Source organism: Lepidochelys olivacea (assembly GCF_965140295.1).
Source record: "Lepidochelys olivacea isolate rLepOli2 genome assembly, chromosome: 1".
In the NCBI taxonomy this organism is placed as follows: Eukaryota; Metazoa; Chordata; order Testudines; family Cheloniidae; genus Lepidochelys; species Lepidochelys olivacea.
The window spans coordinates 121,009,195-121,026,526 of NC_140411.1; the positions used below are offsets into that span (position 1 = coordinate 121,009,195).

General features: G+C 43.5%; 1 protein-coding gene across 3 annotated transcripts in view; it reads left to right on the plus strand.

Annotated features, from left to right (window-relative positions):
• The first annotated feature begins 1,827 nt into the window (after window positions 1-1,827).
• TSGA10 (testis specific 10) overlaps window positions 1,828-17,332 on the plus strand; it is an 81,619-nt gene continuing 66,114 nt past the window's right edge. For 2 of the 3 annotated variants that reach the window (XM_084646323.1, XM_084646324.1), the window contains exons 1-3: window positions 1,852-1,986; window positions 7,289-7,408; window positions 15,394-15,459. In XM_084646323.1, coding sequence (XP_084502449.1) covers window positions 1,930-1,986; window positions 7,289-7,408; window positions 15,394-15,459 — 243 coding nt within the window. In that variant the 5' untranslated portion in view covers window positions 1,852-1,929. Of the gene's footprint in view, window positions 1,987-7,288; window positions 7,409-12,184; window positions 12,401-15,393; window positions 15,460-17,332 lie in introns of all 3 variants that reach the window. The other variant, XM_084646325.1, reaches the window with a different exon arrangement.

Below are 17,332 nucleotides of genomic sequence, written 5' to 3' on the forward strand. Positions count from 1 at the left end.
AGAAAAGGAGTACCTGTGGCACCTTAGAGACTAACAAATTTATTTGAGCATAAGCTTTCATGAGCTACAGCTCACTTCATTCCACTGAATTCATCCGATGAAGTGAGCTGTAGCTCAGGAAAGCTTATGCTCAAATAAATTTGTTAGTCTCTAAGGTGCCACAAGTCCTCCTTTTCTTTTTGCGAATACAGACTAACATGGCTGCTACTCTGAAACCTATTTTTCAGAAAAGAGTTACAACCCCTTCTAACTGAGCTGAACAATCAGCAGAGCACATTTTCCAAAAGTAAAAAACAAACAAACAAACAAACAAATAACTCATCAAAGGCAGATAATAGCAACGTGCCTAGAGATCATTCTCAGATTTCTAGCATGGGGATAGCTCAGGTTCAAGGACCACATGATGTCCCCTTGAGCTATTAAATTACTAACACAAGCTGACTGCAGATATAAGAACAGAGGAATGGCCATGGTGGGTCAGACCAAGGGTCCATCTAGCCCAGTATCCTGTATTCCAACAGTGGCCAGTGCCAATGGGTACCATGCCCTAGCTGAGATAAATGTCAAGAGACTGAGATCAATTGCGGGACAACCAGAGGCATAATCTGATCCCAGATGTGCATTAAGAAAACGCTGTAACGGTCTGTTGATTTTGTAACACGCTTTTGGGGTGAGGGCTGAATCTCAGGAGCCCCTTGCTCAAATGACCCCATATCTGAACCACTAACAATCCATTGACAGCAAATTTCAAGTAAAAAATATGAGCACGCCTGTGGATTTCACAGCATTTAGGAGTTGTCCTTAAAACAGAAAACGCGTCTCAGCCCGTGAGCGAGTGTCTACAGCCGCGCGGTTGCTGGGCTGGGCGCAGTGAAAAGGGGATTAATGCTGTGGTGTCAGAGTAGCAGCCCTGTTAGTCTGTATTCGCAAAAAGAAAAGGAGGACTTGTGGCACCTTAGAGACTAACCAATTTATTTGAGCATAAGCTTTCGTGAGCTACAGCTCACTTCATCGGATGCATACTGTGGAAACTGCAGAAGACATTATATACACAGAGACCATGAAACAATACCTCCTGGTATTCTTTCATGGTCTCTGTGTATATAATGTCTTCTGCAGTTTCCACATGCATCCGATGAAGTGAGCTGTAGCTCAGGAAAGCTTATGCTCAAATAAATTGGTTAGTCTCTAAGGTGCCACAAGTCCTCCTTTTCTTCTTGCGAATGCTGTGGTGGAAACTGCCTCGCAATTCACTGCTGCCCCAAGCCGGCAGCTGCAATTGTGTGTGTGGCTTTCAGGTTGGGCTTTTGGCACATGATTTAACACTGCAGCCGGCTGCGCTCGCTCCGAGCTCGGTGGGTAGGTAAACCTGGCCGCCCCGGCCATTAACGGGCTGCAGCGAGCTCCCTGCCTCCGGAAAGGGGGGTTATCAATTGACGCCCGACAGCGCGGCTCCTAGGCTGCTCCGCGCTGCCCGGTGCGCGCGTGGAGACAGGTGAGGGAAGGTGGGCTGGGGGGCAGGAGGGCACGCGACGGGCACGCGCTTCACCACCCGCTGTGTGCGCGCGCGCGCGAGCGGCGGTTGGGGGGATGGAGGGGGGATGGAGCGCGCGGCTCCGGACGGGGCGGGAGAGGCGCGCAGGGGAGCGAGGGGGTTAATGCAGCAGGTAACGAGAGGGGCGCGGGAGGCTGGGAGGGGTGGCTGGGCGGAGCCCGGGGGCGGCGAGCTGTGGGTGGCCGGCCGGAGATACCTCCTCCCCGCGCGGCCCGGGTGGCTGCGGGGCGAGGCCGCCCTGCCCGGCAGGAGGAGCCGGAGTCTCTGATTGGGCTGCGGGGCTAGAGCGGGAGAAGCGGGCGCCGCGGCGGGTAAGTGCGAGGGGGCGGCGGCGGAGCCCGGCCAGAGCCGGGGGAGTCGCCGCCGCCGCCGCCATGAGCGCCGGAAAGTCCCCGGGGCGCAGGAGGAGGAAAGCGGCGTGTGCCCCGCAGGTACAGACCCCCCAACCCCCGTCCGGGGCAGCTGGGGCGGCGGGCGGGCGGGCGGGGGGCGGCCCTGTCTGGTGGGAGCCGGGGACCCCTCCTGCCCTGCCGGGGGAGGGGCGTGGGGGCGTAAGGCCTGGGGTTGGGCTCGCGCAGCCTGCGCTGGGAAGACCCCCCCCCTCCAGTAAGACCCGGCGCGAGGCGCGGGTTCCCCCACTGCGGGTGACACGAGAGCGGCCGGCGCCCCGGGGCGGTCGGAGCGCAGGGCGCTGAGCGTGGGCTGGGGACCCGTGCCGTGGGCTAGCCCCGTTATCACCATGGTGACGGCTTGACTCCGGCTGGCGGGCAGGGGGCATGGAGAGACGTTGGGCTTTGTTTGGCGTAAGGGCGATTAGTGCCCTTAGCTCCTGTGCAGCTTCCTTTATTTTTAGAAACGCCTAGTCTAGCTGTATGGCGTCTACAGCCCACTTCTGTGCAGATAGTGTAGTTTACTTAAAAAAAGAAAAAGAAAAAAGAAGCCATTATCAAATCTGCACCAGTCTTGCAGAATATCAGAATCTCCTGGCCCAGGCACAAAAGCTGCTTGCCCACCATTACGACTATCAGGATGGAAACACTTTATTTTATGTACCTGGTTAACTTCTTCCACCCACCTCCGCCACAAGCACCCGCCACTGCCCAGGCAAAGATAATTCTGAAAGGTTCTGCGTAAAGGTATTCGGATACATTTACTTTCTAAATACAGTAGGTAGCGGTTTCAGAGTAACAGCCCTGTTAGTCTGTATTCGCAAAAAGAAAAGGAGTACTTGTGGCACCTCAGAGACTAACCAATTTATTTGAGCATGAGCTTTCGTGAGCTACAGCTCACTTCATCGGATGCATGCCCTGGAAACTGCAGCAGACTTTATATACACACAGAGAATATGAAACAATACCTCCTCCCACCCCACTGTCCTGCTGGTAATAGCTTATCTAAAGTGATCATCAGGTGGGCCATTTCCAGCACAAATCCAGGTTTTCTCACCCTCCACCCCCCCACACAAATTCACTCTCCTGCTGGTGATAGCCCATCCAAAGTGACTATCCAAAGTGATCGCCCATCCAAAGTAGGTAGGGGGTTTCCCACAACCAACAAATCAGCAAGTTTCAGTGAGGGGCTATCAAAGCTTCACTTCTATTTTTTATTTAAGTCAAATAGATCTGATATACTAGACTTATAAAAAACACTAAAGGCATATATATTCTGGCTCTTTTATCTGTTGGTTTTCAAAGATACTTTTAAGTTTAAAACAAAAATGAGCAAGGCTAGTTTTCCTTTTTTTCAGGGCTGGATCCAGTGAATTTTCTGCTGATTTTCATAGGAACAGACTCTAACCCTCATGCAGTATTTTGCATTTAATATCTTTCATTGTAATCTGTGATAAAATACTATTATTTTACATTCAGTTAGCTGATTTTAATTTTTTTATGTGCCCATTACTAGGAGATAAGGTTGCATTTTGTCTTTGATCTACAGTATTTCCTTCGGTTTCCTTCCATAGCATGACCACTTTTTTTTTAACTGAACCAATTTGTCCCACCCATATTTCTGGCCCAATCCTGCTGCTTTGAAATCTCTGGGAAAACTCATATTAAATTTAATGAGAGCAGGATCAGACCCTTAATTAGAGTATTTATCCTATTTTTTTCTTTCAGTTTGTCTAAAAACTGTTTGAACATTACTCCTGAAGGCATTCTACACCAAAAATTCTGTGCCAAAAAATTAAAAATTCTGTGCACAATATTTTAAAATTCTACAAGTTTTATTAATCAATAAATAAATGCAGAGGTTCCACCATGGCAGTGGGGAGCACAGGCCACTGGCTGCATGAAGGTGGGAGATCACCTTGCAGCCCCCTCACCCCCAGGACAGGGACTCAGCAGTGAGGCTGCACCCGACCCTAACACAGCACAAGGCTGGGCTTGCCCCAGAAACACCTTGGGGCCATGCCCCTCTGCACCAGGTGTGGGGCAGGCAGGCTCAACCAGGAAGGATCCAAGTGTGGAGGGGCTTAGTGTGGGGGATCCATGTGTGGGGTGAGAGGGTTCTGTGTGGGAAAATCTGGGTGCAGGCAGCTCATTGCAGGGGTCTAGGTGTGGGGGAATCTGGATGCACAGAGGTTCGTGGGGGTTCCAGGTGCAGGGGCAATGGGACTCTGCAGGGGCTTCCAGGTGAAGGTTGTTGGGGCTCAGCGGAGGGGTCTGGGAGTGAGGATCTCAGCCGGGCAGGGGGCTTGGTGGGGTGCAGGTCTGGGTGCAGCTCGTTGGCGGTCAGTGGCATGAAGGTCTGGATGTGGGGGCTCAGGGTGTTGCAGGGGTAGGGCATCAGGGTGGGGGTTTCAGTGCAGGGAGCTCAGTGGGGGTGGTCAGGGTGCAGGGGTGGGGTTCCAGAGGGAGGGGGTCAGGGTGCAGGGGTTGAGGTTCAGTGGGGTGGGGTTTGGGTATGGAGGACTAGGGGGGTTCTGGATGTACCAGGTGAGGCGTGGCAGGGGTGTCTGGGTATGGGAGGTCCAACTGCACAGGGGTTGGGTGGATAGGGGAGCAGCTCCCCATACAGTGATCCATCCCCCCACAGCTGAGGAGTGATGGGGACAGGAAGCAGGGGAGGATACTGAGCTTCCTGCAGCTGGGGGAGGTTTCTGTGGGGTGGGTCTGACACAGCCCCAACCACTCCTTGCAGGGGAAGAGGCAGTCCCATCCTCTCCTGCCTCCAGCCCAGCCATGATTAGCAGCTGATCCCAGCTCAGGGTAGGAGCCACAGGCTGGGGTGTCCCCAGCCCTGCAGTGATTTACCTCTCCACTGGTTGCTCTGGGTGCTTGAAACATTGTACCTGTGCTGCTAGGAAGTGGTGTGTGACTGCTCTTGCAGCTTCCCTGTCAGAAAGTCATTTTTCTGCAGGGAAGCAAAAAAATCTGCAGAGGACATGAATTCCGTGCACGTGCCATATTCCCCCAGGGGTAGAACTTGTGGTCAGTTTTTGCCATCTCTTTATGACAATAACTTTCCTGATCATTTTCACTATGATTCTGCAGAGATGATTATTCTACCAAGTTTGTTGTTTTATAAGATTATAATAATGTATCCACTACTGCCTCAAATTGTTCGTCATCTGTTTTGAGATTCTTGGATTTATTATTAATCATCAATTACTATTAATCTTGTTTTTTGTGGTAGTGCTTTAAGGCCAATTAAGAATGGGGCCTCACTGTGACTGTCTCTGCCCTGAAGAGTTTACAATCTAAATAGACAAGACAGTTTTGATTTTTTTTCAGGGCTAGATCCAGTGGCTGTTCCGGGACTACTCCAGCTGGTAGGAGCAGCTGCAGAAGCAGGGACCTTCGGATTTTTAGATAACTTTCTACAGTTGTTTTGACAGGACCTTCTCTGTCCTGTTTTAACTGGCTGTTTGTGCCAAACCTCTTTCTCACAGTCTCTTCAGGTCTACTCCTGTTACCTGTTTCTTCCCTGTCCGATCCCCCTCACCTCCATTCCCTTCCCTTTTCTTTCCATTTAGCTTACCCCTTCAGAAGGAACCCCTCTTAAAAACAATTGTAAAACTAATATGATGTCTTCTGCCATCACACTGTTCACTTTGCTTGTGTGTTATACCCTTTCCCCCATGGGGTGTCTCCAGCTGGTTTCTCTTTATTTTTTTGCTATCATATTTGACACAACTGATAGGAGCATTGTACTTCAGTTATGTAGGAGGGCCCAGTCCTGCAAACACTTATGCACATTGAAGTCAATGGGACTGCTCACATGTGTAAAGTTACACACTTATGGAAGTGTTTGCAGGATCAGGATATATATTTGATATACAACATAAGGGTATGCACATAATTGGAGTTTTACCTTTGTAATCAGTCTTCTGGTTTTACAGCAGGAATTTGTTTCTCTCCTATGAATTGTCAGTACAAGGTTCTATTTTGGGTCCACTGCTTTTTTCCCCCTTTAGTCTGATTCTTTTAAGTATCATTTATATGCAAACTATACTTAACTTAGTTTCTTTATTTTTTTAGGACAGCAACTAGCTGCTTTTTATTGCTTAATATGGACAAAATAAAAATGCTAACAAAACTTTTTTGCTTCCAAACTGAGTTATTTTATTTTCTGCATTAAGGGCCTGATCCAGTGCCTACTGAAGTCAGTGGAAATATTCCAGTTGACTTCAATGGGTGTTGGATCAAGCCCTGACTCCCATTTCTACAGTTTTGGGGTTTAATTCTGACTCTTATGTTTTACATATTAAGTCAATAATTAAAATGTATAGAATTTAATATTTGTAATTTTTTGTCTTTGTTACTAAATCATTGATGTATGATTTCAGTTATTTCTTGGCTTAACTGTTGTAATGGCTTTCTTGCCAGGTTTCCTACTTTTTCTTTTTGGTATACAGTCTGTTCAGAAATATGAAGCTTGTTTTCATTATGTTTATTATTATTCTATTACTGCTTTATTTGGGCCATTATACTGCCTAAACCTAACCTGTAGAATTAAGTTAAATGTAATGCTTTTTGTATATTTACACTAACTCATTTTTAAGATTTTGTTTATTCTTCTTATTGCAATTTACTCTAAGCTTCAGATTTGAGTCTTATTGCTTCTTTGCTACTAGTTTTCCACATCAAAATATCAGGCCTTTGTAGTGTGGGGCCCTGGTGGTATACATTTGTTTTCTTTTAAAAAAAAAAATATTTTCCACTTTGTTGAATGTATTTTTGGGTTTTGTCTGTTGAGATTTTTTTTTAATTTGTTTTTTGTTTGATATTTTGTTATACTTGTAAAAGATGGTAGATAATATTATTAATAATGAAATTGATGCCAATGTCAGACTCAGTTAAAACAAGATCCTCCCCACTCTTGCTTTTTAAACTTGTCAAAGGAACGGAAAATCTATATGCTTTACTGCTAACTCCCTCTCCCCTCATTCTCCCCAACCAGTGGAGCAAGAGACCAGTAATGAAATCTAGGTGTCTTGCATGGGATTGTAGAACAATTCCACTAAACTACCAGACTAACCTAAACCCTTTTGTTTGTTTTTAAAAATGAAATGGACAAAATTTATCTTTAGCTGCTCTGGTGCATTCATGAATAGTGTTATCTCAGGATGTTCTCTCAGTGTGCAGTGTTAGGTACCTTAAGGGGAAATATTGTTATGAAATATCTTCAGGAGTATGTCTTCTCCCATTTTCAAAGGTCACACTTCATGACTGCATGCAGAAATTCATTCCACAGAAGTACTATTTATGCTGTTTTCCATTCCTCCAAAAGGTAACAACAAGAGAAGACCATTTTGATATAAGGGATCCACCGTCTGACAGTGAGAAACCTTTTAAATTGGAAGGAAAGCCTAAGAACAAAGACAAAGTCATCCATAAACTGAATTTAAAGGTTGTTTTATTTTTCTACTTTTTGTTTTTTGCTTTGGTGACTGTTTGTAAGGAACAGGAATTCTGATAATTTTATATAATGAAATGATAACTCAGCAATAACATCTGTTATTTAAATCAGTGTCACAGTCTGTAGAGCTGGCAAGCCTTTTCTTACCGAATAGAGTTGCAGAACCAAATCAGTTATGGCGTGATATCCTATGTTGCATCATTTACATTATAGCATTTTGTCAGAATGTGATGACGTTATGTAAATGTGACTTAACATCCTTTAAATATTGATGGAATTTCACAAAACAAAAAACATCATAGTTCAGTTAGTGACTGGTGTATATTCATTTGAGGTCAACTACTGTCATTCCTTCATCTCTCTGTTGTTGGGAGAGAAGGGAATCTTCCCAGGACTAATGGCCAGATTAGGAGGAAATTATGGTTATCCACCCAAGACTTGTTCACAGTCCCAAATATCTAAATGTTTCAGCTGAAATCATTAGCAGTGAAGTAGTTACCAATGTTGCATTTAGATTGACATAATTTTTTTTTTGGTCTGTAGAGTTGCAGGCACTTCCCCAAATTTAATGCACAGAGTTAGTCATTAATTTATCATTACACATTTTCCAGTTAATATACTCTCCCACAAAAACTAAAGACATCCTAAACCATCCTCAGTGTTCAGCCCCTCTACTTAAGTGCCTACTCCTTTTCTTTTCTCGAATACAGACTAACACGGCTGCTACTCTGAAACCTTATTTATGAGGAAGCTCCAGCTCAGATGTAGGGTTGCCAACTTTCTAATCGCGCAAAAACGAACATCCTAGCCTGGCTCCTTCCCCGAAGCCGGCCCCCCACTCACTACATTTCCCCCTCCCTCGGAGGCTCGCTCCCCCCCTCACTTTCACTGGGTTGGGGCAGGGAGTTGGGGTGCGGGAGGGGTTGAGGACTCTAACTGGGGGTGTGGGCTCTAGGGTGAGGTCAGAAATGAGGAGTTCAGGGTGTGGGAGGGGGCTCTGGGCGGGGGCAGGGAGTTTGTGTGTGTGGAGGGGTACAGGCTCTGGGCTGGGGGTGTGAGCTCTGGGGTGGGGCCAGGAATGAGGGGTTTGGGGTACAGGAGGGGGCTCTAGGCTGGGGGGTGAGGCTGAGGGATTTGAAGTGTGGGAGGGGGCTGTGGGTTGAGGCAGGCAGTTGGGGTGCAGGAGGGGGTGTGGGCACTGGACTGGGGGTGTGGGCTCTGGGGTGGGGCCAGGGATGAGGGGTTTGGGGTGCAGGAGGGGGCTCTGGGTTGAGGGGGGCTCAGGGCTGGGGCAGGAGGTTGGGGCTCGGGGTTGGGGTGCAGGCTTATCTCGGTCAGCAGTGCAGCAGGGCTAAGGCAGGCTCCCTGCCTATCCTGGCTGTGCTGTGCCCCAAAAGCGGCCAGGAGCAGGTCCGGCTCCCGGGCGGGGCGGGGGAGGCAGGAGGCGCCACATAGCTGCTCTCACCCACAGGCAGTGCCCCCCAGCTCCCATTGGTCATGGTTCCCAGCCAATGGCAGTGCGGAGCAGTGCTCAGGGCAGGGGCAGCACATTTTTAGTGCATTATAGTAGTCTGGTGGCTGATGGTAGCAAGGTCAGCACTGGAAAGGTTACTCTCTTCTAGCAGGCACAGGTGAAAGAACTATTTTTTTTAATTACAAGTGCTATTCTATCTTCCAGAAACAGCCCAGGTGCTAATATGATTCCAAGATTGCTAATTTGAATCATATGTAATTTGAATCACAAATGGTATTTTGAGAGCACAAAGGCTAAGCGTTCTCTTGCTGAGTTTAGGTCAATAACAATCACTGAGGTACTTAGGCTGACCAGTTAGCAAAAAAATCGGGACAGGAGGTGGGGGGGTAATAGGTGCTTGTGTGAGAAGAAGACCCAATAATCGGGACTGTCCCTATGAAATCAGGACATCTGGTCACCCTAGAAGTACTAGAAGAGTTGGGACCCCACAACCTGTTTTTGGAACCTGTGTCCTACCTGGCTGGGGAAGGCTAAAAGAGAAAACTTGATCCATTGCTGGTGGATATTGTCAAATGAGAGAGTGTAGAATGCCAGTGTCTCTTAGGAAAGCTGTTGCTTGGCTTTTTCTCAAGAAACCAGCATTTGATGTAGTAATCTGGCTCCTGTTTAGTATCTAATCTTCTGTCTGGTTAAAATTAGATAGAATGTTATAGTGAGACAACCTTCAGAATACCTAGATACCTCGAGTCTTCTTGACCTTTGTCAATTTAGATATGTACCCTGGTGCAAGACAGAAGCTGCCATGGTAGTAGTGGTGGTAGATTTCCTACTGATGGATAATCTGAGATCTCCATACTGATATTGTTAGGTCTACTGGCTGTTTTCCTATCCTGTTGATTATGGAGTAGTAGTCACTTATCTGCAGACTAACGGAAATGGACAAGCAGTTCCTCAGATGATACTATCTTTTCCTTATTGAGTGTTCTCTGATGGTTGTTAAGGGCAATAGCATGAGGTCATTTGGAGTTTCACAATTGGTTCCATCTTGTGTTCCTTTTTCTTCAATGTATATTTGAGCTGGGAGGACGTATGGGCAGCAGTAGTGATATGTTGATAATATCCAGTGTCCTATCCTTGTTTCACTTGATCCAGCAGCCGGTGCTGTTGAACGAATTGGCGCATGGGAGGAAAGTTTGCTGAAGTGATGCTGGTCGGTTGGGAGAAGAAATCAGAAGATATTGTGTATATTATGTCTGTCCCTCATATTTAGCAAGTGTGCCTGCCATTTGTTTCTAGAGTTCATAATCTACAGGTGCTTTTGGACTCCTGGTTGCTGCTGAATGATCCTATAGTAACATTGCCCAGGAAAGTTTTTCTCCATCCTTCTGTGGCTAAGAGACTGCTACCGTTTTTGTGCCTTTGTCATCTCAAGATTGTTATAGTAACATGCTCTACATGAGGCTGTACCTCAGTCAACCTGGAAAATGAATCTGGTGCAGAGTGCAGAATTTTGGTAGGAGCATGTAACATGTGCTCTGTGATCTGTGCTATCTGCCTTTTGATTTTTGGGTAGAATTTAAGGTGTTACTTTTTATCTGAAAAACCCTAAATGGTTTGGATCCTGTGTACTTGAGAAACTGCCTCTTTCACCTTCTCACAGTTGCTCAGATTAGAATCCTGTTAATATAAAGGAGAGGGAGATGGCAGCAGGGTGTTCTCTGTTAGGGCCCTCAGCTTTGGAGAACACTTCTTTCCTTTGTGGGCCAAAACAGCCTGAATATGGTGACCTTTTGAGCATGCTTCAAGGCCTGTCTATTTAGCCTGGGTTTTGGGGATAGAGGAGATGATATAGGTTGTTTGTGTGGGGTAAAGGAAATTTTTTTACTGTGGTTAGTTATTTCAGGTATGAAGGCGAGCAGCTGTTGGCTTCACCTTTGTTATTTTTGTAATTTTAAATGTTGGTCATGTTAAAACTTGAAAGACATTTAAAAAAATAATGTATTCCCTCAACCAAGTGTGCAGATATCCCCCTTGCTGACATTACTTCGGTTTTGTCTGTTTTAAGACTCAACCACTTTACCTTTATCCATTCTCCAAATTCATAACTGCATTGGGTTATTCATTCCACTGCACCAACTGGATCAGTTGTGGGGGAAATATGAAGCTGATTCTCATCAGTTGTTGCAACTCATATTTCCATATTAACTTTGTTAATATAGTATATGAGTTGAACAACAGGGGTGACAAAATTAGCCCCGGTAAAAATCCCAGTTTTGACAGAAGGAACAAACTTTTGTCCCAAACCACTCTTAGGGACTTCCCTGATAAAAATGATTCAAGGGCAGGTCTGTTGACTGCTGTTCATGACTGCAGATATACCAATAAAATGTTGTAGTAATTGGTGGTGTTTGCAGCTGACAGATCCAATAATATCAGCATGGACACTTAATCCTTATCAATTACTATGAAATCATTCACCAGTGCAGTTTTTATATCATATCAGGTCTAAAGCCTGATTGACTGAGATCTCTGAAATCTGAGGACTCGAGATTGCCTGGGTGTCTGCCACAACTTTCTTATGGACCTTCCCCAAAAGTGAGCGGGTCAGAGCAGGTTGATAGGTGACAAGATCATTGACATGTTATTGTTTCTTAAGCAGTTTTCTTAAGAACATCAGGTACCCTGTCCTCTTTCCCCTTTAGGGGGATATTAACAATCTTCACCAATAATGAGCCTAGTACATCCCTGCTGGCTTTTTCCACACATGAAGTACATAGACCCCACATGCAGGTGGTGGAAAAGATACTTGCAAAGTCTTGGTGGGCAAGACTAATTGATATTCAGGCAGAGCTTGAGAGGCATTTCTTCTCCCAGCGCTATCAGAGAAATGCTACTGAGGGTGAGGGTGATCAAGGGAACACTGGGGGGTTACATATCACACTGGGAGACCAACAAATGGTGTACACATCACATGGAAAGGACAGCCAAAGAAGCTGTGGAGCTGCTGATCAAAGGAAAACAACTAGTATGGATAAGAGAAATAAACAGAAGCAGATAGCTTCATTTTAGGGTGGAAATTAGGAGCCTGTTTCTTCATTGCCTTTCACGTTGGATAGTCATTTACATCTCTACAAAATGCTACTAGTGTAAATTAATGAAAATTTTGGGCTTGTCACTGTCTGTCTTTGCACTCAGTTTAGTGTAAATAAATATTTCTGCTGTGAAATGCCTCCAGTTTATATCTTTTAAGGTTAAGAAAAGTAAAATGTCTTTGTTCTTCCTGGTCCTAGTAGATTGACGATCTGAAGAAGAAAAACCATGATTTAGAGCAACATGTTACGGAACTGCTTGATAATAAGCAGGTGGTGGAGAGTCAGGTGGATAGTTTGACCAATAAGAATGAGTATCTGTGTAAAGAACTTGCTGTAGTTGACAAATTAGCTGAACAGCTGGAAAAAGAAAAAGAAATAGTCTTGGATACTGCTGATCAGGAGCTTGAGGAAGCAAAGGTATTAAATGCTAAACAGAATACGTATATTATAGGGGGAGCCAGTAAGTTTTATAAAATTTAACCTTTTTGGATGAAACTTTATAGCCATGGTCTCTGTCTGAAGGTAAATTATTTTTGTTTATTTTTAAATTTAAAATCTTACTTATTTTAAAACTTAAAAATGAATAAAGGAAAGAGGGAGTAATGGGTAATGAAGATTGCAACATTCCAACCTGATAAGTCTTGAAAAGGGCTCCTAGTGTAATGGGTTAAACTGAATGTCTGAGGACAAGGAGTTACGTTTAATTTGGGGAAGAGAGGTCAAGAGGAGGCTGCCACACATCTCATGATTTGTGGAAGTACCACTATATCTGTTAAGACTGTGTAGCCAATATAATACATGTGGGAAGTGCTGCTATAGAGCCTGAAATATGAAAAACTGGCTTCTCTGAGCTCAAAATAAAAAATTTAATTCGTTCCAGAGCAATACGAGAACCCTTCCCTGACCCTAAATAAATTATTCAAGCATATGACTGAACCTTTTGAGATCTTGTATCTTGAATTTATTCAGCAGATGAGGAAAGAGTACCATTTCAGTTCCCTGTATATATGAAAGTGAGAGAGATAACACTAGTGTCCCAGAGCTTGTTGAATTTATTAAAGAGGACCAAATCCTCAGATGATGTAAATTATCATAGATCAACTGAAATAAGTGGAGCTATGATAACATACACAAGCTGAAGATCTATCCTAGGGTGAATATTTAGAGAATGAGTTTTTGTAGTAAATTATCATAGAATATCAGGGTTGTAGGGGACCTCAGGAGGTCATCTAGTCCAACCCCCTGCTCAAAGCAGGACCGATCCCCAACTAAATCATCCCAGCCAGTGCTTTGTTAAGCCTGACCTTAAAAACTTCTAGGGAAGGAGATTCCACCACCTCCCTAGGTAATGCATTCCAGTGTTTCACCACCCTCGTAGTGAAAAAGTTTTTCCTAATATCCAACCTAAATCTCCCCCACTGCAACTTGAGACCATTACTCCTTGTTCTGTCATCTGCTACCACTGAGAACAGTCTAGAGCCATCCTCTTTGGAACCCCCTTTCAGGTAGTTGAAAGCAGCTATCAAATCCTGCCTCATTCTTCTCTTCTGAAGACTAAACATCCCCAGTTACCTCAGCCTCTCCTCATAAGTCGTGTGTTCCAGTCCCCTAATAATTTTTGTTGCCCTCCACTGGACTCTTTCCAATTTTTCCACATCCTTCTTGTAGTGTGGGGCCCAAAACTGGACACAGTACTCCAGATGAGGCCTCACCAATGTTGAATAGAGGGGAACAATCACATCCCTCGATCTGCTGGCAATGCCCCTACTTATACAGCCCAAAATGCCATTGGCCGTCTTGGCAACAAGGGCACACTGTTGACTCTCATCCAGCTTCTCGTCCACTGTAACCCCTAGGTCCTTTTCTGCAGAACTGCTGCCGAGCCATTCGGTCCCTAGTCTGTAGCAGTGCATTGGATTCTTCCGTCCTAAGTGCAGGACTCTGCACTTGTCCTTGTTGAACCTCATCAGATTTCTTTTGGCCCAATCCTCCAATTTGTCTACGTCCCTCTGTATCCTATCCCTACCCTCCAGCGTATCTACCGCGCCCCACAGTTTAGTGTCATCTGCAAACTTGCTGAGGGTGCAATCCACACCATCCTCCAGATCATTTATGAAGATATTGAACAAAACCGGCCCCAGGACTGACCCCTGGGGCACTCCACTTGATACCGGCTGCCATCTAGACATGGAGCCATTGATCACTACCCGTTGAGCCCGACTAAGCTGGATAGAAAGCTGGCTAGATTGAGTCCATTCATCCAGCCCATACTTCTTTAACTTGCTGGCAAGAATACTGTGGGAGACCGTGTCAAAAGCTTTGCTAAAGTCAAGGAACAACACGTCCACTGCTTTCCCTTCATCCACAGAGCCAGTTATCTCGTCATAGAAGGCAATTAGATTAGTCAGGCATGACTTTCCCTTGGTGAATCCATGCTGACTGTTCCTGATCACTTTCCTCTCCCCTAAGTGCTTCAGGTTAGATGAAGTAGTCCCAAATATTTAACTAAATTTTGGGCCCATCTGGTGGGAGAAGAAGAATATCTCACATGAGAGAAGACATCCAGAGCCTCAGATTTTATAATTTATTTTAGAACCAGAAAATCCATGAAGGCCCCAGTTGTGCATCATAACCATGTGAGCAGGCCCTTGTGCTTGTAAGAAGTCCTGTTGGGTTTGGTGCTGTGCACTGAAGAGTCTGCCTGTGTGGAACTGATTGTAAGATTAGGGCAGTAATGACTGGAATATTGCCATTTAAAATGGCTGGAATGAACATTTTATGGTGGGTACTGGGAAGAAGAAAGTAGAATACATCCTTGCTATTTTTTTTTATATGGCCATTCCTGTGCCAAAATGGTTGAGGGATGAAAGTTGTAATAGTTGTAGTTGAAAAGTGCTTTTGAGTATTCCAGTGAAAATTGCTTTTGATTTCACAGCGTGATGAAAAATCACACTTTGTGCATGGATAGTACATTTAGTGTGATTGTATTAGCACTATTCAGAGGGAAGGTAAGTTGAGCTATGCATGTGTGGTTAACGTAACTACATGCTTATCTTCTTAGTCCTTTGGAATACTCAAACTGGTCCGATTTCCAGAAGTTTATTGAAAATGCAGATCTGGTAAAAGGGGATCCTGCACTTTCTTTTTGCTCACCCAGACAGACACTGCTCCTTCTTTGTCCTGATCCTGTACAGTTTATGCAAGCAAAATACTAATTGACTGCACATTTGTGTTCTAGTTAATTCTTTAAAGGTTCATCTTCTTAAATAGCGTGTCTCCAGTCCAACCAACCTGGAAGAGAGTTCCAATTAGATTCTTCAAAGGAATAAGAAAATGGGGCAAAAAATGCTGTATTTTCAGTTTACTACCTGTAAATAAAGAAATGTAATTTTTATTACTTTTTATTCTAGACTCAAATTAGATGCCAGCAAAACAATATTAGAAAGTTGGAGCACACAATCAAAATACTTAGATCTGTAAGTTAAATATGTATTCTTAGTATTTTTGCAGCTATGCATTTATGTAGGTTATTACTTTCAAAGAGCAATTAATACTAGTATACGTACATTTAATTGTCTTTTGGTTCAATGAAATAGAGTATGGAGAATATTTCCGTTTTGGTATATATTGGCAATTCTCTTTCTTTAACTAGACTGTAATATATCCTTTATCTTTCAACTCACTTTGAATTTTTTTTGTTTTTGGTAGTCTTGTTAACTTTTCTACAAAATCCAAAATGATTGACTGCTCTGAATACTCCTAAAACAGAATTCTGCATATATGTGAAATACACACAGCCAGTATTTTATCCTTTAAATATTTATTTTAATATTCTATCTTCCCCAAATGTTCATAACCATAACACTGAACAATGACATTTGGAAATATACATAAACATGTATAAAAGTCTAATAAACAATTTATCAGCAAGAAAAAAACTTCTGGGTAACAAAATGGATGTATATTATTTGCTTCCAGATTAAATTGGTATAATTAATAGACTCCTTCATTTAACTGGAAAGTATTTTTTTGAATTTATTGAGATCACATAGACCTCTTACCATATTACAGTATTAAGCTTTTTCACAAATTTCCATGTTTACAGTATAAGGCTTTTAGTAATTACACTTGCTTCTTAGACCCCAATCCTTTAATGAGCTCCCTGTGGAAGGACCCCTCTGCAGATCTCACTGCCAGATTAGGGCCTTAGTGGCTCTGATCCTCTGAGTAGGAATTGTGGGAATTAAGAGCCCTGGAGAATTGGGCCCCATGAAACATTTTCCTGTGATCTTGTCATTAAATGTTGCCAAGCAAAATAGCCTTTTTTTGTTGTTGTACCAAATTGAGACACGTATTTATAGCACATGTATCTACCTGTGTGATAAAATTAACTCATATTGAAATGGGATTTTTCTCAGCCAAAACACAGAAATGGTATACAGATCTTATTTCATGAGTGTTCAACAATTTTTAAAGGTGACTTGTAAAACTAAACATTTGGTTTATCATCCAACAGCAATAAGTGAATATTTTAAAAAACCCTTTCCAGGCCTTCTTCCTTGCTTTGTTTCTTTTCCATTCGAAAATCAGGTTTTGTCTATCCTGTTTTTCCTGAAAGATTCTGTGGATGACTGGCGAACTTGATGTAATAAACCTATTAGGACTCTAATCGGGTCAAACTTGAGTGAAAGAGAAAGTGATTCTTATTCAGTTTAACATCTATTTTAAATTAAATTCATTAGAAATACTTGGGAGAAAAGATATCATTGTTAAAGACTCAGCACCTCTGCCTGCTCAAATAAAGGCTTGACACTCCCACCCAACTCCCGCAATCCACTTCTGAGACCTCTGAAGAGTTCCCCCTCAATACTAGGGAAGATGTGGAAGATGTTACTTAACATTCCTGGCATTTTTAAAGTAAAAAAACAAGCAGAAAAATATGGGTAGATCTTCTTTACGCATCATAAAAAAACAAAAATAAAAAAACCCACATCGTTTTTTTCTTTGCAGATGACCTTTAATTAACATAGTTACCTACACTCCAGTTTACTACCATCCTCAAAATTCACCATCCATTACCCACACCAGACAGGATAGCCTCATGTTTTTCCTAGTAGTAGTAATAATTAGGGTTGTTGATTAATCACAGTTAACGTGCGTGATTAATTAAAAAAATTAATTGTGATTAATCGCAGTTTTAATCACACTGTTAAACAATAGAGTACCAAGTGACATTTATTAAATATTTTTGGATGTTTTTCTACATTTTAAAATATATTTATTTCTATTACAACATAGAATACACAGTGAACAGTGATCACTTTATATTATATTTTTAATTACAAATAT